Source organism: Acomys minous (genome assembly GCF_964271855.1).
Source record: "Acomys minous genome assembly, chromosome: 10".
Taxonomy (NCBI): domain Eukaryota; kingdom Metazoa; phylum Chordata; class Mammalia; order Rodentia; family Muridae; genus Acomys; species Acomys minous.
In genome coordinates, this window is record NC_140491.1 from 78,614,888 (window position 1) to 78,641,857 (window position 26,970).

Here is a 26,970-nt window from a genome sequence, read left to right on the forward strand (position 1 = left end):
GGCACTTGCTTTCCTCTGTTTATCGCAGCTTTATTTATCATAGCCTGAAACTGGGAAGAATCTAGATGTCCCTCAACTGAAAAACGGATAAAGAGAATGTGGCACATTACACAATGAAGTTATTACTTAGCTGTTAATAAAATAATATCATGCAATTTGCAGGCAAATGGATGGAAACAGAAAAATTCACCTTGAGTGAGGTAACCCAGACCCAGTAAGACAAAGATGATATGGACTCACTTAGAAGTAGAAATTAGCTGTATAGGAAAGTATAACCATGTTACAATCCACAGACCCAGAGAAGCTAAGTAACAAGGAGGGCTCAAGGGGAGAAGTATGAATCTTTCTGGGAAGAGGAAATAATATAGACACATATAGCAGGTGGACTTTGGGTGGGAGGGAACGGGAATGGAAAAGATGATGTGGGTATTGATGGAGGAAGAGCGTGCTGGGAGAGATGACTGGCTATGGGGGGCACTTGGAGAAGAGCTAGAAATCTAGTACAATGGAAACGCCCAGAAGTCTATGAGATTGACCCTAGCTAAGACTCCAGGCAATGAAGGATATGAAACCTCAACTGGCCATCTCCTGTAACTAGGCAAGACTTCCAGTGGAGGAATTAGGACACCTACTCATCCACAAAACCTCCGACCTACAATATATGTTTGAGTAAAAGTTTAGAAAAATTTTAGAAGTGGCCAACCAATGCCTTTTCAGCTTGAGAGCCATGCCACAAGAAGGAGCCCACACTGAAACTCCCTGGAGGGCCAAGACCCAAAGGCTAAATAGCTCAGAGACCTAGGGTAGAACCAAACACAACTGACAAAAAAAGATGATTCCTAATACCGCTATACTAATTGATTGGCACTTAGCCCAATTGTTATCACAGGGACTTCATCAAGCACCTCATGGAAACAGATTTAGAAAGCCACAACCAGCTTAGAAGCAGAGCTCAGGTAATCCTGCAGAAGAGGTGGAAGAAGAATTGCAGAAAGCAGAGGGGTCAAGAACACCACAAGAAAACCCACATAATCAACTAGCCAGGCCTCATGGATGCTCACAGAGACTGAACTGACAACCAGGGAGCCTGCATCAGTTGTGTAGCTTGGTCTTCTTGAGGAACTCCTACCGATGGGAGCAAAGTCTGTCTCTAACTCTTTTGCCTGCTTATAAGACCCTTACTTCATACCTTACTGTGATGCAATGTGACTATGCGTACTGCAACTTGATATAATATAGCATATTTAGTTGATATACATGGGAGAGCTGCCCTTTTGGAGTAGATTGGGGGGAGTCAGGAGAGAGATAGAGAGAGACTGGGAAGAGAGGAGAAAAGGGAAAAATAATATGAGAGATTAATATATAAAACATAGTAATGGAACACTTAAACTAGTTTTGGAAAGTTAGGGTTTTGGACCATGCTCTTAAAAATTAGGACTTTTGGAGTCAGTCATGTTGGTGCACCTTCAGTCCTAGCAGTTAGGGGGCAGAGGCAAAGGTAGATGTATCTTCCTGAGTTTGAGATCAGCCTGGTCTACAAAGGGAGTCCTGGACAGCCAGGACTCTGCAAAACAAACAAACAAACAAACAAACAAACAAACAAAGACATTTGGGAGAGAATTTAAGTTTGTAAGGAATAAAATTATCTAAGAACCTATGTGAAAAAAATGGAGGACTTCTTTGTTCTTTTTATTTATTCACTTTTATTTTATCTGTATGAGTGCTTTGCCTAGAAGTCTGCATGTATGCAACATAACTGCCTTGGAGTGACCTTGTGACCTCCAAGGACCTAGTGACCTTAGAGATCAGAAGATAATGTATTATCCCTTGAAATGAGGACTTCGGGTGTTTGGGAATCATCATGTAGGTGCTGTGAATAAAACCAGGACCACTGCAAAAGCAATAAATGCTCTATCCACTAAGGCAACTCTCCAGTCCCTTATCTGTCTTTTAAAGGGCAATTAGGCATTTTCTCTTATTGGTAAAATGTTTAAGTAACAACTGCCTCCTCAACAAGTAAACACTGTTGAAGGAAGCACTTTGTTGTGTTTTTGATCTTTACTTCACTAAAATTATGAATTCACAGGGAGGAGTATCTTGTGGTCATTTGTGTTACGTAATCAAAGGTGCCTAGATGGAGTGTAGCTTAATTGTCCCAACAATTTTAGAATGGCTCATGTAAATGTCACTATGAAATACAGGGCTGTAAAGCCTGTCCATTTTATTCCAGGATAACTTTAATCAGCATGGACAAGCTTTCACTGAGTTGGATAGGGAAACATGCTATAAGAAAACTTGTGACGTGCATGAAGACGTGTCCACTTGTCATGTTCACAGATATCTTAGCTCTTGATATACTTAAGCCAGCTTAATTTTAGTAGACTGTAATCAGGTCTGTTTTCTGCACTGGGAGTGGGGTGGGGCGGGGGTCAGTAACTGTGAACTTTACAATAATCTTTTCTATTAAACTACTATACCAATCAAGGACAATGCATGCAGTAAACTTAGACACCTTATTCTGATCTGGACAATGGACAGCACATTTTTTTTTCACAGTTGTATGGAGAGCAGAGACTGACTCTGACATGAACTCTGGTGCCCCTTATTTAACCACTCCCCATTGTTGGGGAGGCCTGGTGGCACTCAGAGGAAGGCTAAGGAGGCTACCAGGATGAGACCTGACAGGTTGTGACTATATGGTAGGCGAAGAGGTCCCCTTCTGTCACAGACTTAGGCAAGGGAAATATGATGAAGGAGGGAGGGAGGGGGCAATAGGAAGATATAAGCGAGGAGATAACAATTGAGATGTAATCTGAATAAACTACTTAAATAATAAAAAAATTAAAAATATATTGAGATGTACCCCATGAGAGAGAACAAACCCCTGACATTATTGATGTTACTGTGTTTAGCTGTCTCCCGGGAGGCTACGCTCAGCAGTGGATCAAAACAGGTACTAAAGATCATATCCAAACATTGGGTGAAGCATTGGGAGTCTTCTGAAAAAGCAGGCAGATGGATAGGAGGACCTGGAGGCCACAAGAAAACCAACAGAGCCAACTAACTAGGGCTCAGAGCAGCTTGCAGAGACTGAAGTAGCAACCAAGGACCATGCGTAGAACTATGTTGTCTTCTTTTTGGTCACTTCCCCTAGCAGGGCTGCCTAGCCAAGCCACAGAGGAAGAGGACATGCCCAGTCCTGATGCAACTTGATGAACTGGCAGGGGGTGGGGTGGGGGTGGGGGGTGGTTCGTCTATTCTGAGGAATAGGGGAGAGGGGAAAGGGGGAAAGAAGTGAGGAGGGAGGGAGCTACTATCAGGATGTAAACATGATTAATTAATTTTTTAAAGAAACTTTTATTGTATATGTCAGAAAAAAACCATAATAAATCTGTGCTTCATTTTGTTTTGTTTTGTCTTAGGTTTTTAAAAAAAATTTTTATTTTTGGTTTGTTTGTTTTTGTTTTTGAGTGTTGAAATGTGGTTGCCGTTGTGAGGTATTAAGAAAATGGAACCTCTGTTTTCGACTTTTGGGGGAAATTTTTTGGAAATTCTTTAGATGTAGATAAAGGCATATGAATGGAGCCCCGTGAGGTGGTTTCATAAGGCAGAAGAGCAGAAGAGGAGTGTCTATGCTTGTGTGTCTTTGTCTCTTTACCTTGTCTATTCCCAGCACCTCCACTAGGGGCGTGGGATATCAGCAAGAAGCTTTCAGGAGATGTAGGTTCTTGATGTTAGAAGTTTGAAATCCAAAGTGGTTGTACTAGTTTGCATTCCCACCAGCAATGAAGGAGTGTGCTTCTCTCTCCACATCCTCGCCAACATGTGGTGTCATCTGAGTTTTTGATCTTAGCCATTCTGATGGGTGTAAGATGGAATCTCAGTGTTGTTTTGATTTGCATTTCTCTGACGACTAACAAGGACGAGCATTCCCTTAAGTGTTTCTCGGCCATTTGATATTCCTCTGTTGAGAATTCTCTGCTAAGTTCCAAGCCCCATTTTGCAATTGGTTGTTTGGTTTTGTGGTGTTTAATTTCTTGAGTTCTTTATATATTTTGGATATTAAACCTTTGTCAGATGAAGGGTTGGTGAAGATCTTTTCCCAGTCTGTAGGCTGTTGCTTTGTTCTACTGACAGTGTCTCCTGCCTTACAGAAGCTTCTCAGCCTCATGAGGTCCCATTTATTAATTGTTGACATTAAGGCCTGGGCTGTTGGTGTATTGTTCAGGAAGTTGTTTCCTGTGCCTATGTGTCCCAGGCTCTTCCCCACTTTTTCCTCTAACTGCATTAATCTAAGAGCATATATAGGGGGAAGAGGTCTCCCTCAATCACAGACATAGGGGAGGGGAGAAGGGGGGAAGTGGGAGGGAGGGAAGAATGGGAGGAAACAGGGGAAGGGCTAACAATCTAGATATAATATGAATAAATTAATAAAAAAAGAAAAGTATGTATATTTTAAATGTTTAATTGACAAAGCTAGTTTATATTCAGGCCATATCATGTGAATGTTAAGTGTATATGTAAAGCATGTAGTAATTATCTCAATTAAATTAATATGCACAACAAAAAAAAAGGAGTTTGAAATCATGAGTTGAATAAACCTTTTTTTGTCAAACTCTTCTATAGAGGTCATTTTGCTTTCAGCAATGGAAGGCCTCATTTTAAGATATGAAGAAATATAAGGGATTCATATGAAGCAGTATCCCAAAGAAAAGCTCTGCAACCCTAATTTTTGGGTAACATGCAAATAACATAAGCATATTAGTATGCAAATTCAAGTAATTATTTAATTTCTGGACTCCAGGATTTTGCTTTCACATAAATCTTCTATTGGTGTGCACTGACATACCCGAAAGACTTGTTTAGCTAGCAGATTTGTGATTAATTTCGTGTGTCATCTTGACTAGGTCACAGTATAAAACTATTTTGTCAACTGTTGGCTTGTATATTGCCTTCATAGTAGATTTATTTTGAAACCTTTAAGAAAAGAAACTGAGTTCCCCAGAGAAAAGGTGACTGTGCTTCCAAGTTGGCTATAGACTTGAACTACACTATGGACTCATCCCTGCCAGAAAAATCTTGCCAACCTCCACTATCATATGATCCAGTTCCACAAGACTGTTTTCCCTCTCTTTCTTTCATTTCCATCTTGTTGGTTCGGTATTCTAGGAAGCCAAAATTCTCTACTAAGTCTGTGATCAGAAAATGCATATTTTACAGAGGACAATGTAGCATCTAATTCAAGAACACTCTAGAGATACCCACTGCTTACAACTCTCATTTTATGGTAATACACTTAGAATTTCTGGATAACATCAAAGACCTGGTTGTAAATAAAGAGAAAGTCATTTCAATGAACAACTTTTTATTACCCAATTTAGCCTTTTAACCAAGAGAGAACTGACCTGAAATTTTGCCACCTACTTAAATGCAAAATGCCAGAGCTATTTTTGGATATTCATTTTACTTCCACACCTAGGTTATAATTTATAAAAAATAAAGTACTTTGGAGCCTTACACATCAATAGAAAATTGTAGGTTCTATCTCATATTAGATTAAACAGGCAGATCTAGCAGTAGTTTTATATCCAGGCTTTCATTTATATTTCCTAATATTGTTTATCATTTTCTGCTTGGCTATATAAACATTAAAAATATAATGTATCACTGAAACTGATAATTTTTCACTAAATTTTTGATGAATATAAGGGAAAATTCATTGTGTAGGATAGAAAATACAGGACAGAATATTATATTTTTCAGAAAACCCTACTTACCATTAAACTCGAGGTTTAGATTAGCAGCAGAAACTGTAATATTTACCACATTTTAAAATTACTATGACAAAGAGAAGATTTATTATATGTCTGTATATCTACTGATTGCCTACCTATTAAATTAAATTAAAAAAAATACGCTTTTTTTAGAACCACATACATATTGAGAGAGAAGAGGGTCAGACAAAGTCCACATGTAAGTTATGTATAAAGGTGACAGTAGAAGCGAAGTCCTTTAGAAGCTCATCTTCAAAGTCTTCATAGGCATCTAAGAAAATATCTACCCATAATATGTGTCCACTAATAGCCTTTTAAAACAGAAGCCATGAAACAGAGACAAAATTATTAACAAGATTAGCAAGCAGCTTGCTGTAAATTCTGTATTTTAATGATGAAAGCAGCTAAAAAAAAAAAACATATGTATGGTATAAGTTCTACATTAAACAAATAGCAAGCCAGGCAGTAAGTGACTTACCAATTTAATTAGTAGCCAATTTAGAAAGCTTAGATATGAGACTAATGTCCTGTGTACCTCTTCTACTTCCTATGCAAATTTGAACACAGAACTATAGAAGAAAAATGACCAACAAAGACAGAAGTCAACATTACGGCTAAAGAGAACTTTAGGGTTAAAACTTTATGTTGGAAACGTTTGGGTTGAGAAATAAAGGGTTTGAATCTGGGTCTGAGCTATCCAAAGTGCTATAAAAGTAAAGCCCAGATTTGAAGCCAGTGTCAGTAGACAGGCTGGTTGCTTCCAAAGAAGCCCTGAGAAAACAAAAGTAAGTCACATAGTCTTTCTCCTGGTGAAGATAGTTGTAGCACAATAAAACATCAGTAAAGGGGCCCATAAAAACCACCCACCTACCGTAGAAATGAGACTACACAAGACCACCCTTAGGAATGAAACAATATAATGAAAAAAACCTAAAGCCACATCTAGAAAGCTGTGATTAAGAAGAGTTAAAGAGACTGAACCACCAACCAAAGAGCATGCATGGGCTGGGTCTAGGCCCCCTACTCATATGTGGCTGATGGCCAGGTTGGTCTTCACGAGGGTCCCCTAGCAATTAGAGTGGGACCTTTCTCTCACATTGACTCTGTTGCCTGCTTCTGGATCACTTTCCCCTAGCTGGGCTGTCTTGTCAGTCCTCATGGGAAGAGGATTCACTTAGTTCAGATGTGACTTAGTGTTCAGGGGAAGATTGGGGGAAATTCCACCCCCCCTTTTTTTTTTTTTGAAGAGAAGGGAATGCGGGAAGAGGGTGGGAATGGGAGGAGAGGAGGTAGGGTGATGTGATAGTGATGTAAAGTGAATAAATAAATAAACTTTTAAAAAGAAATTGAGTCCATTCACTCAGCAAAGAATGGCCATAAACAAATTTTATGCTTTCAACAGTATCTTAAGTCACTGAAATCACTGCCATCTGCCATCTGTAGGATCAATAGAAAGGATGGTTTAGTTGTCAGAATCTATCTCTTTACAAATGTCAAATATTTACTATAAATCTTTTTTGACAATTAAATTTGTATTTTTGGAAAAAGGGAGTTAAGCTATTTACACACCATAAAGGAAAATGCTGTATGATAAATTACAAGCTGGTGATGGAAGAACAGAAATCAAGAGTGCATTGTTTAATTAGTGGCTAGCAGACCCTGCCAAGGTCTATGACCAGCAACACCTGCAAAGTCAGCCAAGGCAGGCATCCAGCAGATGGGTCAACAGATGACTCCAGAAATAGGAGACAAAGAAGCATCTTCAGAACATCGCTGTCCCCTTAATTGAGCAAGCAATAAATGAATAGTATATAATTTATGTTACAGCCAGGAGGACATGCAGAGAGTGTGTGAGCCCTTCACCAGCCCAATTTTTATATGCAAAGAGAGTTAACCAATCTCAGTAGAAATTTCCCCAGTCTTTGTGCTTTTCCCTCTCAGTGTCCCTTCCCATTCCATCTGCCTGAGAACACTGACTTGTTCCTGTTCACTTAAAGCTCTGTTTATAACAAAACCCTGCTTTAAAGCTCTTCCTTTCCTTTCTATGAATGCATAACAGGTACCAAAGTCACAGAACCAGTGGAAGTATTATGTGACCTTGAGCATTTGTACCCATCTCCTGAGTTATGCCCACCTAAGACAATAAACTCTCCATTGCAACCAATGGACCCTTAAGCTAACCAAATATGGCACGTCACATGGACAGATGGTTTATAATCTGTTGTCTTAAAGGTGAAAAACTCAGTTTTAAAAAGGCATGAATTTAAATTTCATTTTATGAGTATGTTTGCCTGCAGTGTGTGTGTAAGTGTATGTGTGTGTGTGTTTGTGTGTACCATGTACACAGTGTTGGATACCTTGAACTGGAGTTAGCGTACGTTGTAAACCATCATGAGGAATGGTAGGAGCAGAACTTGGGTTGAGAGCAGCAAGTGCTCTTTTATCATCATCATCATCATCATCATCATCATCATCATCATCATCGTATTGTTATATTATTGTTATTATTATTTAATTCACATTATATTCCTATTGTTATCCCTTTTCTCTTATCTTCCAAATCCAAACTTCCCTCCCTCTTGCACCCTATTCCCCTCCCCTAGACTTCTGATGGGGGGGCCTCCTCTGCCACCATTTGGTCACAGTCTATCCAGTCTCATCAGGGTAGCCTGTGTGCGATCCTCTGTGTGCCACTAAGGCTGCCCTGGCAAGGGACAATGATCAAATCGCAAGCACCAGAGCTCATATCAGAGGCAGTCGTTCTTCCCTGCTTCTCATACACGTAGAGCATAAGCTGTCCATCAGCTATGTCTGAACAAAAGGTCTAGATTCTCTGCAATTAGCCCAACACAGAAGTCTCTGAGAAACTCTACCCAGAGGGGCTTAGGGTCAGATGCTGCGACTTGCAGCAGGACCTTGGGCAGAGTACTGAGAGTGGTAAGGAAGAACAGGGGGATGGAAGGACCCAGAGGGATCCGGAGCTCCACAGGGAGACTCCTAAGGCCAGCAGATCTGGACCCAGGGGGCCTGTGCAAACTGATGCACCAAGCAACAAGTACTCTTCACTACTAAGCCATATATGGATTCAGTTATAAAAGCATACTTTGATGATAATTTTCATTCCATTCAATTGCATAGAGAAAACAGATAATGAAGGCTAAGTTGATGAGTTCAGTCAGTCATTCTTGGAAGAAAGAAAAGAAGCTTGAGGTCATATAGTATTATTTACTTGTTTACATGCACCTGGAATAATTCTGCTTTGCAACTGTAATGCCACATAGTTAGGAAGTAAATGCATATCCCGTCAAGAAGCAAAATTCTTATATTTAATAATTGATGATTATTTCAGTTCCCTTATTTTTGTTATACACACAGCCTATGTATGTTTTTAAACATCAGTCTATTAGTCCTTGATCATGGCTTAAATCTTGCCAGGGCTGACAAGATGGTTCAGTAGGTAAAGGTGATTGTTGCCAAACCTGATGATATGAATTCAGTCTCCATAAGTCACATGTTGGAAGGAGGGAACTCTGACAAGCTGTCTTTTGACCTCCACTTAGGTGCTGTGATGCATGAATATATACAAACACAGACAGAGAGACACAATACACTAAAGATATTAAATAAATAAAAGTAGATTTTAAAACTTCATATTTATTCAATCCAATGTCAAAAATATTGGTTTATTGAATGCAGAAATGCATAAATACCTTACATCATTTCACGGATGACTGATCTCACCTTCTAATGACATATAAGACTTTCCACATCATTTATCACTTGCCTCCATCACAAGATCAGAGACACAAATATCTGATCTATATTATACTACTTTTACCTAGCTGATAAGCCATATTTAAAAACACATGATAAGCCTGGCATGGTGGCATTTGCGATACAGAGGCAAGCTTACCTCTGAGTTTGAGACTACCTCGGTCTACAGAGTGAGTTCCAGGACAGTCAGAGCTACCCAGAGAAATGTCAGAAAAAGAAAATAGGTGGTTCTTAGTTAGAGCTTCTACTGCTGCAATGAAACATCGTGTCCCCCCCCAAAAAAAACAAGTTAGGGAGTAAAGGGCTTATTTGGCTTATACTTCCATATTACTGTTCATTATTGACTAAAGTCAGACAGCACATTCTGGCAAAGATGTAGAGAAAGGGAAATGTTCCTCCATTGCTGAGGGAATGCAAACTTGTACAACCACTTTGGAAATCAATCTGCTGTTTTCTCACAAACAAGACCAAGACCAAGCTATATCACTCCTGAGAATGTACCCAAAAGATGCTCCACCGTACAACAAAGACATTTGTTCGACTATGTTCATAGCAGCTTTATTTGTAATAGCCAGAAACTGGAAACAACCCAGATGTCCCTCAACTGAATAATGAATAAAGAAAATGTGGTACATTTACACAATGGAATAGTACCCACTTATTAAAAACACAGAACTCATGAAATTTGCAGGCAAATGGATGGAATAATACATGAGTATCTGGAGTGAGTTAATCCAGACCCAGAAAGGCACACATGGTATGTACTCACTTATAAGCAGATTTTAGCCTTATAGTACAGAATAACCATACTATAATCCACAGACCCAAAGAAACTAAGTCACAAGGAGGGTCCCAGGGAGGATGCTTGAATCACTCTCAGAAGGGAAATAGAATAGACAGTGGAAGTGGTTGAAAACACAGAACAGGATAGGAGAGTGAATGGGCAGGGAATAAGGGTGGGGCCATATGGGGTGAGAGCTGAGAACAGGAGGAGAGGGGATGTGCAGAGAGGACAGAAACCAATGTGTGGGAGCATCTCTAAGACAATCAGGAGACGAGGGTAGGCTCCTGGGAGGATATGGAGGTGACTCTAGCACAGAGGCCACCCTCTAACTAGACAGAACTCTCAGTGAAGGGAGGAAAGCACCAACCCATCCACAGAAACATTGACCCAAAATTTACACTGCCTTCAAGATGTTCAGGGATAAAGATGGAGCCGAGTTGGACGGAATGGCCAACCAATGGCTGACCCAACCTTATAACTACCCAGTGGGAAAGAGCCAATCCCTTAAACTACCACAGACACTCTGCTACTCTTGCAGATCAGACTCTAACAAGGTTGTCCTCTAAGAGGCTCCACCCAGCAACTGATGGGAACAGATATTGGTACTCACAGACCAACACTGGGCAGAATGCAAAGAGCATTGTGGAAGAGTAAGGGGAAGGATAGAAGGACCCAGAGCTCAACAAGAAGACCAGCAGAGCCAAATAATCTGGGCCTGAGGTGGGATGTGGGGAGTTGAGGAGACTTAAGCACCAACTAAGGACCATACGTGGACTGAGCCTAGATCCCCTACACGTATGTGCCTGATGGGCAGCTTAGTCATTATGTGTGTCCCCTAGTAAGTAGAGCAGATGCTGTCTCTGACATGGTCTCTGCTGCATGCTTTTCAATCGCTTTCCCTTGCTGGGGCTACCTTGCCAGGCCACTGTGGAAGAGGATGTACTCAGTTTTTTTCTGAGAGGAAGGAGAGAAGGCATAGGGCATGAGGGAGGATGAGCCTGGGAGGAGAGGAGAGGCTATGATGGGGAAGTTAAGTCAATAACTAAATGAAAATAATAATAAAGTCCGGACAGAAACTCAAGTAGGGCAGGATACGCAAGGCAGGATCTGATGCAGAATCTATGGAGGGGTGCAGTTTATTGACTAGCTTCATATGTCTTGTTGCCTAGCCTGCTTTGCTATAGGACCCAGGGCTAGGAGCTCAGGGATGACACTACACAGCAGGGGCATTGGGCACTCCCCAATTGATCACTAATTGAGAAAATCCCTTACAGCTAGATAGGAAATAACTTCCTCATTACCAGTTGACTTTAATTTTAATCATTATAATAATTATGAAGTAGTATATATAAGGCCCCTGGGAATAATGAGGCCTAATATTCATTAGCAGTCATCTTAGTTTTGGGTTCCTATTGCTGTGAAGAAACACCATGACCATGGCAACTCTTTTTTTTTTTTTACATTTATATAATTCCTTTATTTATTTATTTTTTATTTTTTCTCCTTTATTAATTTATTCTTGTTACATCTCAATGCTTATCCCATTCCTTGTATCCTCCCATTCTTCCCTCCCTCCCATTTTCCACTTATTCCCCTCCCCTATGACTGTTCCTGAGGGGGATTACCTCCCCCTGTATATGTTCATAGGGTATCAAGTCTCTTCTTGGTAACCTGCTGTCCTTCCTCTGAGTGCCACCAGGTCTCCCCCTCCAGGAGACATGGTCAAAGGTGAGGCACCAGAGTACGTGAGAAAGTCATATCCCACTCTCCACTCTACTGTGACTCTTATAAAGAAAAACATTTAATTGAGGTGGCTTAGTGTTTCTGAAGCTATTATTATCATGGTGGTAAACATGGTGTCATGCAGGCAGCCATGGTGCTGAAGAGGTAGAGGAGGGTCCTATATCCTGATCCATAGGCATCAGGAAAAGATAGTGCCACAGTGGATATGGCTTGAGCATATGAGACCTCCAAGGCCACCCGCAGTGACATACTTCATACAACAGAGACGCAAGCACTCCAACAAGACCACACTTAATATTGCCACTCCTTACATGTCAAGCATTCAAACACGTGAATCTCTGAGCCCATTTCTATTCCTACTACCACATAAATGTTGGCTTATTTCTCTACTCTCTTTCTTAAATCTATATTTTTGTTTTAATTATATGTATATTTGTGTATGTGCATGTGGATCTACGCACATGACTACAGTTTCTACATACGTCAGTGGAGGAGGTTGGGTCCGTTTCAGCTGGACTTATAGGTGATTATAAACTGCTCAAGCAGGGTGTTAGGAAACAAACTTGATATCTTTTTGTTTTTTGTTTTTGCTAGAGTTGTATAATCTCTTAATTAGTCACCTGTTTTCCTATTCTCTATCTTACTTATTGTTATATGAAAATGCCACCATCTTATTACTAGGCAGTATTCTTTTTATTCACTCATTTCCCTTCACATTTCCATTCTCAACATGTTTCATCTACTCTCTAGCACACAATTCCTTTGTACTTTGTCTCAATACGCTCTGTTCTTTAAGGTCCCTTAGTATTATAGTTGTTTTATATTCCAAATACCATCTAATGGTTTGCAGAATTTTGTGAAATATGGACACATCAACTTCTCATTTTTTTTTATAGAAATGGATGACAAGAGGTATAAACAATACTCACACCCCTAGCATCAGATAACAGATATTATCCTGTTAAATATTCATAATGGAAAAGAAATTTACAAAGTCATTGAAATAAAATAAATGTAGTGGAAAAAAAAAAGAATGATCATGGAATGATAGATGACATTCCTCATGGGGATTGCCTTCTTAGTCCTGAAGATTAGTGAACAGCATTCTGTTAAATATGATCATTTATATAAACACAACACACACACACACACACACTCACAGTCTTGATGTCATACTAATTATAAAAGCTTAATCAAATTGTAGAATTGAAGAACATTAATTTCATCAGATTGATGGTTTCAAATATTTTATTGAATCATTAAGATTGTAAGTCAAGGTATTGGTGAATTGGTTTGTTTTCTGTTGATGTGATAAACCACTCTGACTAAAAGCAGCTTGGGAAGAATGGGGTTTATTTGGCTTGCACTTCTGAGCCACCAGCATGGGAATAAAGGACAGGAACTTAAAGCAGGTACTGAAGGTGAGTCCAGGCTGCAGCTCTGTTCACTGGCTTGTTATCTAGCCTTGCTCAGCTTGCATTCTTATGCAACCCAGAACCCCATGACCTGGTGGGCACTGTGTACAATAGACTGGGTCCTCTCATGTCAATCATTAATCTAGAAAATGCCCCACAGATGAGTATTCTTTTTTCCTCATGACTCCATTTTGTGTTAGTTGACAAAAACTAATGAGCAAACCTGCAGTGATATCCCAGAAATTAAAACACTTGCTCTTAAAATCCAGATATGGTGGTACATGCTTATATATATGCAGAACTGTTGCGGAAAGACAGGTGGGTTTCTAGGGCCTGCTGGCCAATCAACCAAGCCTAGTATGTGAAATTAAAGTGCAATCAGGCATCCTATCTCAAAAATGACTAGAAGTTGACCACTGCTTCTACATGAACGCACGCACATAGCAACAGGTATGCTGCCACTAAAACTCTCATAAAATTGTAATTCAGTATTTTATGCTCAAGATGTTTTAGAGTAAGTAAACTATGGGCCACAATCTTCTTACCGCATTTCATCTGAGTTTTATAATCTCCAGGTTAGTTTCAAGTAAAAATGCTATATTGCCTAAAATTATTATGAATGCTCAGGTTACAAACAGGATTCCTATAAAACAGAGGTTTAATGTGGGGATTATTCGGGTGAATATTATGCAAAATTAAATCCTTCCCAATGATGCAGTGCATATGCAAATACTGGATTTTCTTATATCTCTTTAAATAAATTATTATTATTTTATCTTATGGATGTATAAAAAGTCATCTTCTCATGTTCACTTAGCAATCTACAGTTAATAAGCTACTGACGATCTCCCTGTACCCATGTAGGAACATCCTTCATATATCATGTTGAAGTTTTTTTTCTAACACTATCTGTCATAATCTGTCTATGCCATAATGTTTTTCTGTTGCACACATTCTGATTATTTTTGGTCTAGGTAATCCTCTATACTTGTACTCATCAAGATCTATTTTATCATGAAAATATATAATTTTAGATTTTACATTTATAGACATTTCTGTATTTTAGTCTGCCTTAAAATATGTTCAATACTTAATATTATAAGATAACATCTCTCTTAATTCTTTGTGATTTTTAGATTTGGGATGAGATTTGTTTAGGAAGTAAAATTCAGAATATTTTATTAACCCAAATGGAAGCACCCCAGTTCTATCTTTAAGTGCTTCTGGAAGATATAATTAATGTCTAGCATGTGTGTTGAATGTATGCAACTAATTATTTAATTTCTTTAAAGATTACTTTAAGCCTTTCCATACCATCTCTCCATGTTTCTATTAATATGAATACACTTTTAGGACAAGAGGTTTCTCTCTGAATTTTATTTCAAGTTTATTACACTACTGTTATTCCTGGCTGTGTTTTCTGTTGTTCTTTCAGTCTTTTGCCATCAGCATCCAAAACTGGGATTGTTTTTGACTTCTGAATGCTGAGGGCTCACTTTTGGCTTTCTCAGTGCTGATTTTGATTTTTGTTAAAAATAAATTTGCAGAAATTTCATGGATATAGAATGCAAAACGTTGAGTTGCCTGCTCACCCTTACATCAAATCCATTAATTTGATGCCCAACAAGTCATTTCAACATGATGCAATATAATTGGTTTTTCACCATGAACATCATGCTCTCTATCTTGCTAGTTAACACTATATACATGTTTTTATAAACAGAGGATGTGTATTTTATTCTAAACTAGTACCATACTTTGTAATAGTCTTTAGTAACTATATTGAACCATTTCTTTAAAAAAAAAAAGAACAGAATTTTATTTTTCTAATAATATCATGTATAAAAGTTTTTTGTTGTAGAGTGACACCTTGTTCTTCTAATTTTACTTGTTCTGTTAAAGTGATACAAAATAAGTTAATTTAAAGCAGATGACACACATTTGCATCAATCAAATGCCTCTACTGTATAAACAACTGTGAGTTCTGGGTAGCATCACCAGGGGTTTCCAAACATTAAGAAGAAGGCAGCTGGATTTTAATTTACTTTAATGGTATGATGAAGGAGATGAAAACAGTTTAAAAATATTCTTTGTAACCACAAAGAATAATGAAAGACATAGTAGAGGAGAAAGACCACAACTTTCTTTTATTCTGAGTAAAGAGGTATCCACTGTACAATGGAAAGGACCCCAGGCCTCTGACAGGAACAGCAAAGCCCACGAAGCGTTGTTCTGTGGCAGGGGAAGAGTGGTAGAGGCAACGGTCTTGAAAGTAGAAAAATTTTATAGCTAAAATAGGAAAGAATTGTTAAAAGTGCATGTGGTCTGATGTGCCAGTTCAGAGTCACTAAGAACCCCTGACAGAAAGAATTCCTTCAACTGAGTTCACAGACAAAGACTAAAAGCAGAGCAGGAAACCTTTGAGAGAACCCCTGAGTGTCTCACAGACAAGAAACTGAATCCACCCTTGTAGCCCACTCAACTTACATACAAACGAAAACAGCTGAAGCACCATGGAAGGGTGAGAAGAACTTTCTACTCACTACAACAGGACAAAGAGCAACCCTTTGTGAGGGGTACAGACATAAAGCTATTGGCAGTGGGCGAAGGAATAGGAAACCTCCCGGCAAGCAAGGAGATAAAAAGGGATCACAGGTGAGCTGCTATCAAGGTGTGTGGAAGTCAAGCCCTGTGTCCCTGAGGAGAAGATGGATACTTCACTGAACTTATGAAAGCTCCTTATTTGTAGCAAGGAAGCACCAGCTGAATGTTAGGAAAGGAACAGGAAATACCAACAAAAAAGCATGGGCACTCAGAGATGAGAAGTCATAAGCTTCATGCACTTCAGCCAAGAGAAGTGAAATTAGTGTGACCCAACCGTAAAACCCCCTGAAACAAGCATAGTTGGCAGATATCATTCAAAAGGATCAAGTTTATCTTATTTTTACATTTCCTGACTTCTCTATATTTTAAAGATAGAGATCCGAGCTCCCTTGCCCAGGTTAGCCCTGAAGTTCTGATTTCAGGCAATTCTCCTGCCTCAGCTTTCCTACAATTCTCCTACCTCAGCTGACACTACAAGCTTGCTCTATGACACTTGGCAAACTTTTTATATAATTCATTTTGTTTGTTTGTTTGTTTGTTTGTTTTTGAGACAAGGTTTCTTTGTGTAGCCTTGGCTGTTCTGGACTCACTTTGTAGACCAGACTGGCCTCGAACTTACAGAGATTCGCCTGCCTCTGCCTCCAGAGTGCTGAGATTGAAGGCATGGGCCACCACTTCCCAGCAATATAATTCATTTTAAAGCTACTTCATACTCATAAAAGTCTACTTCCAATGTGACTAGCTCATAAAAAGCTATTCCTATTTCCTTCCCGCTGCCAACTAATGCTGCGAAGGAAAGAGATTACAGATAGTGGGTAGTCAGAGCACCAGTAGATGGATTAAGTACGTTAGCAATGTCATCTCTTCAGAAGGCCACACAAATAAGGCACAGAGCTGTCTCGATAATGCATAGGACTTGGATTTTCATACATGTATACTATGAGTCATATGTTCAAGTCACCAAAACAAGGTAGCACTTTCCCCTAAAATGATTAGTAAATCTGTCTTGCTGTTGTTTTGTTTTGTCATTTGATTGATTGCTTTTTTGTCTGGTTGCAAGTAAACAAAACAAAACAAAACAAAACAAAACAGAGATTGAGTAAATGTTGGACTGGGGAGGAGAGCTTATTGATCTTAATGGTTACATCTGGAGATGAGAATAATTTCTGTTGACTTATGTCAATGTCAAGGTGTTCACCCCCCCCCACACACACACACATAGCTGTGACCAACCAATAGCATTCTTCCCAATTCTTTTCTTTTGGCTAACATAATGCCAAGTACTCTGCTTTTATTATTGGTATTGGCCACTCCCACAGAGTGAGCTAGTGATATTGATTTATAAGACTAGCATTTTAGTTGAAAATTTCCATTAAATATCCTAAATAATAATAAGACAACTTTTAAGTCCATAACAGTAGTCCCATGTTCACGATACCAAATAAAATATCACATAGGAGCCATACAATGCTAGGAACAATTAAGCAATTGGTTTGCATACATTTATCATGTTTTAAATTATACTGAAAATTGCTCCTTTCTACAATTATGAAAATCTGTATTGCTCAGCATTTTTATGAATGTCTGAGTCTGGTACTAAAAACCTGTATCCCATCTACTCAAAAGGGGGAGACAGAGGATGACAAGGTAGAGATTTTCCTTCAAGTTCAAGGGCAGTTCAGTTAATCCAGTAATATTCTGTCTTAAAATACTTTGAAAGGGCTGGTATTAAACACACACACACACACACACACACACACACACACACACATGCACACACACACACACACACAAAAGCTGTTGTCTTTTTCTTTTGTCTTATTTTTTCTCTTTCTTTCCTTTCTGCCTTCATTTCTTTTTCCTTTTTAGTTTTTTTTTCCTTCTTCCCACTCTCACCATTTTACTTTGTTCTTTCCTTTCCCTTTTTCCTTTTCAGCATATCTGGTCTGGTTTCAGAGACACAGAACTACATTATCTGACAGGGCATCCTCATCTCCTTTCAGTCTTCCTTTGGGCAAACCCCCATCACTCCTCACAGTTATGGTCATACGGATGTTCACATTTATTTTCTCTTCCTTCACTTGCTCTCTATCATGATACTACAAATAGTTATTCTTACTGTGTGTTTCTTTTTTTCTCTTTTATTTTCTTTCAACTTACCCTCTCTCTCAGTTACTAGAATACTAGTATGCAGTGATATAATTGTTCCTTTATCCTGTAAAATAAATCATGCTTAAAGAGTGATTATTGTATACTAAAGTGCTAGTCTGTTATCATAGGTTACCACTGGGTAATGATGACTATTACAGTGGACAGATGAATAGAGAGTCTAATGCCCTGAACACCAGTCTTACAAGGAAAATCGACATCTCAACTCTACTACAACATACACTACTGCGACATCTCTAATACATGTGTGATATAATATATATAAATATTATTATTATATCGTATCATGAAACAAACATAAAAGCTATGGGGATAAGAGAAGGAGAATTTCATACAATGGCACACAACATATTTCAAAAATCATAGCAGAAAAAAAAATCCAATCTAGAAAAATCCATTAAAAACCAAGAGGCATATACAAGTACCAGAACAGAAAAGAAAATTCCATCGCATATCACAGATAAAACACTAAGTACCCAAAATAAGAAAATGTGTTAAAAGCTTCAAGAGAAATTATCATGCCACATCTAAAGGCTCAGCAATCCTAACAGCAGACAACTTCTCCACAGAAGCATTAAAAGAAAGTGGGACACAGAGACACATAGCACACATTCTGTGACACCACACGTCCTAACACAGGCTGCGGCACCCAGAAAAAAATATGTGAATTGCCCATGTAAATTTTAGGTTTTCTCATGTCAATATTATATTACAACAAAGATTTTTATTTAATGAAAAGAAAATATAAAATCTTAACTAATGCAGAAACCATACTGTCTTCTTTCTTACAAGAATAAGCTTAGTTGTTTGGGAGTTAAGAAGATGCTTTTGGGTCTATATAAATGTATTGTAGGTTGATAGATATGAGCATTGATAGATATTAATTTAGGTTCAAAACTTTAGAATCACCAAGATAGAATAGATATTTTCCTCAATGTTGCCAAATACCTTTGATTAGATATTATGTATGTACAGTTAGTCTTCTCTATTGGTTTTTATAAATTTTCATACATGTTCTTACTGTATATTATTTTTAAAATGTCTTTTTTATTTAGACAGAAAATAGAAATTGTTGGAGGCTAGCCTGATATAGTTTGATGTTAATTACAGCTAGCTGTCTCTATATCCCAAGGTTGCTATGTAACCTTGCCTAAGTAACTTCCTGTTTCACTAATAAAGGACCATCACACCTGGGCAGGGCAAATGGGTTAGGAGTGGCTAAGGCTCTTCGGCTTTGGGGGAGGGAGAGAGAGAGAGAGAGAGAGAGAGAGAGAATCCTGGGAAGGAGGAGAGACAAGAGAAGAGAGAAAGAAGGGGGCTAGTGCCATGGGTTAAGTGAAGGGGAAGGACATGTCAGGCGTGGGTGGAGATTTGGCCCAGATGATAATAATTAGCAAGTATTTGGGATAATGTATGGGAGGTGGCTTGATTGAAATTATTAGAAGCAGATGACATGGGAATGGGGCAGGGTATGGGATACCTTCCCCAATATGGGAGGTAGTTTAGGGGATTAATATCTGCCCTGCCCCAGGATATATATATTTGTTATTGTTATTGTAGTTGTGAGAGTTCTGTGTGCTGCAGCTGGTTCTCATAACTGTACCTATGAAGTCAGGACTGAAGAGATATTCCAGATGTTGCAGCGGCTATGGAGCCTATCTCTGTTGTTATTTGAAGAACTAATATCACTGATAAGATGACGCTACCAAAAGTAGGATGATCAATGGGAACCTCTAGTCTGAGCTAGACACTGTTTGATAGGAGACCAAGGGCCCTCTCTAGTATATCTTTATGACTCCTGAAAGAGTCTTTTGAAAGCAGACTACTCCACACAATCTGCTCGGCAAGAAAGTGCAAGTCCATTGTCCCCAAATCTGATATCCCACTTTAGAGACAAGTAGCAAAACAGTTCCTGTCAGAGCCAATGAAGGCAAAAGTTTAATTAGAATTTCCTTGAGAATATGAAATCATGGTTACATATTTCCTTAACCAGTAAGCTATTTTTAAAATGTCAGAGACTGCCACATACTTCATTTTCAAACCTCATTTGCCTCTCTTAGAAAGTGAACTTTTCATCAATGATAGATAACATGATTCAAAATTTAGCTGAGTTGAGTGAGTCATCTTCCTATGAGCCTCTTGCTCCATTTCACAGATCTCTGTGAAAGTTTTGGGCTCTCTTTTAAATCTGTCTATTCTCCTGCTCTTTGTACAATCCTAGCATTGGATGAGTCCTCCTAAAATATGACTATATACATATTTTTCTTATATCACAAATACTTCTCATTTTTATCATTGAGAATTATATGCAAAGCCTTGCATTCGAGGCCTTTCATCATACCAACTTTGAATTTACATAAGTATTCTGTCATTATTATTTGCAATTTGAACTCTAAAAATAGTGATCCATTGAGGGTATATATCCTGTATTTGGAGAGTATTTTTCCATAGACTTTCTGAGTGGACAAATGTTTCTTCTCTGCCTTTAACATCTATTAAGATGTATCTCACAAGTGACATGGTGACTAAAAATTAATAGGTTTTCTGCTGATGCGACATAGGCTACATTAGACCAGATTAAAAACAGATAAAGGCAGGTTTATTAGGTGCTGCTCCCCATCTGTTCATCAGTCCTAAAGAATGGGGCTGAGGAAGTCATGTTCTGGGCTAAGCCATTGAGGTTTTATAGACCTTAGGTGACTTGTGATGACATCATCCAGGAGCTGGGACTGTGTTCAGTTATGCTCAAAAGCTAAGCCCCTGGGTGGGCAGTTGGGCAAGCTGGCCATGTCAGAAAAGTGGATTGGCTGCCAGGATTGCGAAGCTGGGCTTTTGGCGCCATTCAGTTTTTGAGGTGTTGGTGAGGTTAGGAGAAGGCCAGATGGGTTTCTTAGCATGTATAGGAGCAACTAGTGGGCTCTAGCTGAACAGGGAGCGGTCTTTGATGGTATTCATGAGAAGGTGTCTGCCACTTTTTGTAGCTGCCCATTAGCTAGGTAATCCCCATGTTTCTTTGTGGGCAATTTGGATTTTATTAATCAAATACTGCAATGCTTTAAAATTTCCATATGCTTGTATTTTCCATCAGGTAGTAATTTCCATTTTTAAAAAACTTTTAACATATATGATACGCTAGTAAACTGTCTTTCATACGTATTCAGTTAACTACTCTGGGTTCAGAGATTTCTAAACTATTCGAGAAGCAAAAAGGCTTTAAATATGTGGAAAATGAGGTCCGTAATTATTATAGGAAGCTACTCAATCATCTGTTGGCTTATTATTATGATTTTAAAACTATGCTAGTATTATTTCCTTATTTGACTTGCTGTTCCTAAGATAACTTCATATGGGTTTAAGCAAAGAACATACATGTGAGGTTTACAATAAATGACATTTATTACAATTAGAAAAAAAAAGGAAAATTTAAAGTACATATAAGTGTTTAAGTTTCTTTTAAGATATTTGCTACTTCAAGAGCAAGGAGTTTGACAGCAACCGGTACTTTTATTGAAAAAAAAAAAAACAGTGTCTAATGAGGACCAAATACTACAAAATTCTTTGACATCCTCTTAAACCTTATATTCTACCATAAAATCGATAAAAGCATCACTGTAATTTTACATTTTGCCCAAAGGTGAATAATACCACTATTTACTTTCTAAAGTATTAAAAATATAGTGGACAATTCAAGTGTAGTTTTTCAATGAAGTATTAGCATGGAAACTAATGAGAAAATAAAAATTAAAAATGTATTTAAATGAACAAGAAGACTATGCAACCTTCTTAACACTAAGAAATACACTGGACGCAGCATTTTAAAGGCCTGTATCTCTGAGCAGTTGGTGCTGATGTCACACGGTGTCACTTACCATCTTTCAGGATGGTTTCTCGCTCTGTGCCATCTATCTTCTGCCGCCCAATTAGGAAACTGGTCGTGTCAGCAAAATAGATATAATTAGCTTCTGCGTGAAAGTCTAAAGCCCGAGGGTTTACCAGGTTCTCTATGGGGATCATGCATTCACCAGTTATCTTGGTATTCAAGTCCATTCCTCTAACAATTCCTGGGCGTCCTTTCCCATAAAAGAGGAACAATTCATTCTTTGGCCCTGTGGAAGAAAGATTACAAACATAAACAACCCATGCTGCATAATCTTCTTTACACTGCTGAATGCCACTGTTTAATTAACTGGCACAATTAGGCTTTTTTTTTTTAAATTCAATACTAGAAATTAAACTTCAAAATATGCCAAACGGATCTTGATGCAAGAAGGCCAGCTAATTGCATTACTTTAATTAAAACAGAAATTACTTCACTGAATGGGATATATTTAGTTAATTATTCTTCTGTCTGTATAGCAAAACATGACAGATCATTGAATAACTTGTAACTTGTGAAATGGAAATTTATTAAAATATCCGGTACATTTAATTGTGTAATTCATTACAATCAAGCTAATGCCTTCTGAAGATACTGTCTATTGCACTCATTACATTTGACAGTGCTGCAAACTTCAGGCCAGTTAAAACGCGGCAGTACAGAGCTGCCATATACAGACTGTGACTGACAAAAGAGTCACAGGGTACCAGGGACATGAATATAAACATTACTGTGTGCTGCTGTCCAAACAGATAACTAACTCTTATAAGAAATGAATTAGTGTCAGCTAATAGCATCCGTTCACTTCAGAGCTGAATTGTAATGTCAGAGGCTGAGGCTGATGCTGTCTGACAGCAAATCAGATGTGTAACACACCCCTCACTAAAACAAACAACAACAAAAATAGCCTCCATAGTTACAAATCCAAAATCAGAACTCCTTTCTTTTCTTTTTCTTTTCTTTTGTGCTTCCTTTCTTCCTTCCTTCCTTCCTTCCTTCCTTCCTTCCTTCCTTCCTTCCTCCCTTCCTTTTCTTGCTTTCACAGAAGCTTGGGTAACTAAAAAAAAAAACTGCATCACCCACAAAGAAATATTCCAGCCCCCCAATATTCTTGCAGTGGTGACCCCTCTCCAAGGCTGCAGGCCAGGAGCTTCCTGCTTGACTTGCAATGCGGTTAACTCCCACATGTGTTCACTGCTGCTGTGAAGGTGGAAGAGGAGCCTTGCAAATCTTTCTATTTTTTGAACTAGCTGAGCTGAGCTCTGTTTCGCCCATGTCCAAGTCCAGCAGGGAATGCTTCAAGACAGAGGAGGTAGATGTACCCTGCCCGCCAGATGCACTCAGAGCCCACTCTCTACACTTCAGTTTTGTGCTAGTAAGTCCTCATGTTTGGGCTTGGGTCCAGGTTCCCACCCTCCACTTCAGGCCCAGGTCACTCAGATGGTGCTTTACCTTTTGACTTCTAAAGGAACCCCCCCCACACACACACATATACCCCCAAAAGAAACCAGAGTCATAAACTGAATTTAGAATGCCCAGAAGACAGATATTTGGAAATTCCTGAAGCAAAGCAGTGTATGGTACCGTAGACACCCAGCATGTGCAAAAAGAGACAGTGCACCCTGAAGTCTCAAAAACCAGCAGTCTAAGGAAAGTACCTAAGGCCCCCATTCTATCCCTAAACAAAGAAATCCCTTCCCCACCTATTCTGAGCTACAAAAACTCCTTCTTGAAACATCTATCTGCTTTTTCTGGAAATCCGGTCATTGAGTAGGTCCTGTGCCCTAGTCATTACGTGGCCCAAATAAGAGACATCACCCTCTCGCATTAAATAATGCCTACACAGTATGTTTGAGAGCCTGTAAATTTTCATCAATTTTTTCCTACAAATGTAATTCTTAAATATTCTTGTAAGGCCCAGCATATAATTTTACACAGCATCTTTTGTAAATATACTTTTCATTTTCCATCACAAGAGGATTTAATTTGTCTGCTTGAACTGCATTTTAAACTTTGTAAATTAATATTATTTTCATTATCATCGATAGCCATCCATGTATTTAATCATATAGTACATTTCATTGCTGTGTAGTATTTTTCTTAAAATTTAACTTATATGAATATTTTGCAATGCATATTTAATCAATGTCATCACAGAACCATCAAACAAATGATGAACTTCCTAAGGGCATTTTACTTAAATATAAATGTATTTTGGCCATAGTTACCCTCTGTTGCTTGCCCATGCCTCCTATCTTACTAAATGCCTGAATTCCTTTTCTCCTAATGTATATTTAATTATTTAAAAGGAACATTCCATGTTTTAAAGAGGGTTATTTCCTGTGTTGGTTCACTACATTAAGCCTTACATTGTTCCCATTACATAGTAAAAACATTATTGAGCCTTGTACATATTGACTTCATGGTTTTATAATAACACTAAGATACGATTTTTTTCCTCTATCATCTCACACCTTTAATTGGATGTAATTATAGTGATTTTAAGATAAGGTTTATGATAACAACCTTATCTCTGCTTTCACACTTCTTGATGCCTATCTGATTTCAAAAGTATTTATTTAGAAATATTTTATGTGGTTTAAAAGTAGTATCAGAGCCGGTCACGGTGTCACAGGGCTGTAACCACACTTGGGGAGGCAGAGGCAGGTGGATCTATGTGAGTTCAAGTCCAGGGCAGCCAAGCTTACATAGTGAGAATTTGTCTCAAAAAAAAAAAAAAAATAGTATCAGTCCATTTGGTAGCATTGTAAAAATTTTGATGAATATTATGCGTCTATATTTATTTATTTGTCAAAATTTATCACCATTAAATTTATTGATACTGGTCAGGTCATTAAATTATCTTCAAAGACATTCTTTTTCCTGCTAGGATAACACTCCATTGTAATAAGAAAACAGTAATGTACCTATCACAACATATTTTAATTTACATTTTTAATGAAATTGCAGTTAGCAGTAGGTCAACTTGGACTTCATTGTTCCCTGGTATCTGTTTGTGGCATTTAAAAATTTAAGAATGGTATTTATTATTCAACCTTATTTTGGGCATTTCTTGATAGCAACTTTATTTTACTTTATTTTATTTTTTAGTGTATGTGTGTGTGTGTGTGTGTGTGTGTGTGTGTGTGTGTGTTCTATATATAATAAAAACTGAAATTTAAATATCATAGACACTGACATAGCCTGAGTTCTGGTTTTAAGTTCCTAATTCCATTCTAGTTCACAAAGTAAGAAAAAGGCTTGCTTATAGTTTCTGTGGATAAGCATCTAATAGAAAACGTAAATGTTTTCACTACAGTGTCCTCCAGGCTATTTGCCCTTGGGAATAACAAAGGAAAGAGACAGGACACTGCCATGTGAATTGGAAGGATGTCCCATGCTATTGCATTCTGAAGCTAGCAAAGTCATTACTAGCTTCCTAAACCTCTGCACCCATCTAAAAAGTGTTTTTAAATCAGCATTTCCGTCTGGTGACTATGGTTCCCTGTCCTTTGACAGCATCAGGTGCCTGGTTCTGTTAAAGGAAGCTTATAGAGTTTTGAAGATGAAGAATCAATTTGTGCTGAATCTATTTCTAGTAGGTAGAATGGTGGTAATTTAGGCGTCAAAAGGACAGTCCATTAAAATTCAATCAAATGCAACCGTTAGCCCAATATTTCTTCCAAACACATTTTTGCATGTACACATGCTTGTATCCGTGTATATGATTATACCATTGCATGACATGCTATCACTTTTCAAGGGCAACAGTCCATTTAATTATGATACACAAATGTGCAGACAGATTCAGCTTTTCCACTCTGTAGGCCTCAGATCCAGGAACTCAATTATCCAGACAGGCTCAGGGCCACGAGACCTGATTGCTTTATGTTCCTAGCACTTAACACAAAACCAGAAACAGAAACGAACAATGTATGTGTTTATTTTCATTTTTTAAAATTCCTATAAGCTTTATCAAAAAAAAAAAACCTTTAAATTACCATACCAAATCCCCAAATTTAAATAAAAACATTTCTAATATCTCATAACTTTGGGAGGTTTTTGGGACAAACTGGTGAAAGGATTGATACTTGATTAACATTGCTAATGAAACAGGGAATACAGAAGTGAACTTAGGTCCCTTTGCTACTGCATAAAGGAATGTGTTGGTACTGCACTGCTGTGTGTATACTTCTGTCAGTCAATCAAGACACCTAACCTGCGGTGCACTTTGGTTCAGATAAGAGGAAATCTAGCCAACCCCTTGTATAGCTCCTTGATTTCATGAACCCCATTCAGGAATTTAAAACATAAAACATTTTTCTAAAAATTTTCTCTGATGGTTCCCCTAAAGTCAGCAAGCCTCTGATGAGCTTCTGATTCTTTTGACCTAAAAGAAAGATAAATCCTGATGTTGAGAATGGAAAATGTCTAGGAAATACTTGCAGGCAAAGTGTCTTGTTCTTATTGATGTTGATGCTGCTAATTAATTAAAAAAAAAAAAAGCTATCCTGTAATGGTGCCTGCTGGCAAATGTTTGTTTTAACAACATACTTTTGCATGACCTTCCATCACTCCCCAAGTTGAAGCCAGTCCTGCAGCGACAGGTCCGTGTCTTATAACTGCTGCTGAGCAGACAGATGTGTGAACATCCCCCTGGCATTCCATATGCATCCACTTCACAGGCATGGCTTCTGACTATAACAAATAGAAAACAAGATAAAGGCATTACGTGCAAACTTAACAGTTTAAGGATACAGAATCTTAGCAGAATGCCGTATACCCGACTATTGGATACCATAATAACGTGGAAAAAATTAAAGCCAATAG

At 38.3% G+C, this 26,970-nt stretch overlaps 1 protein-coding gene across 5 annotated transcripts in view; it reads right to left on the reverse strand.

Annotated features, from left to right (window-relative positions):
* The window catches only part of LRP1B (LDL receptor related protein 1B), a 1,938,012-nt gene that overhangs the window by 775,039 nt on the left and 1,136,003 nt on the right, over nucleotides 1–26,970 (reverse strand). For all 5 annotated transcript variants that reach the window (XM_084800259.1, XM_084800256.1, XM_084800258.1 and 2 more), the window contains 2 exons: nucleotides 26,695–26,838; nucleotides 22,133–22,369 (listed from right to left, as the gene is read on the reverse strand). In XM_084800259.1, the coding sequence (XP_084656385.1) occupies nucleotides 22,133–22,369; nucleotides 26,695–26,838 (381 nt within the window). The remainder of the gene's footprint in view (nucleotides 1–22,132; nucleotides 22,370–26,694; nucleotides 26,839–26,970) is intronic.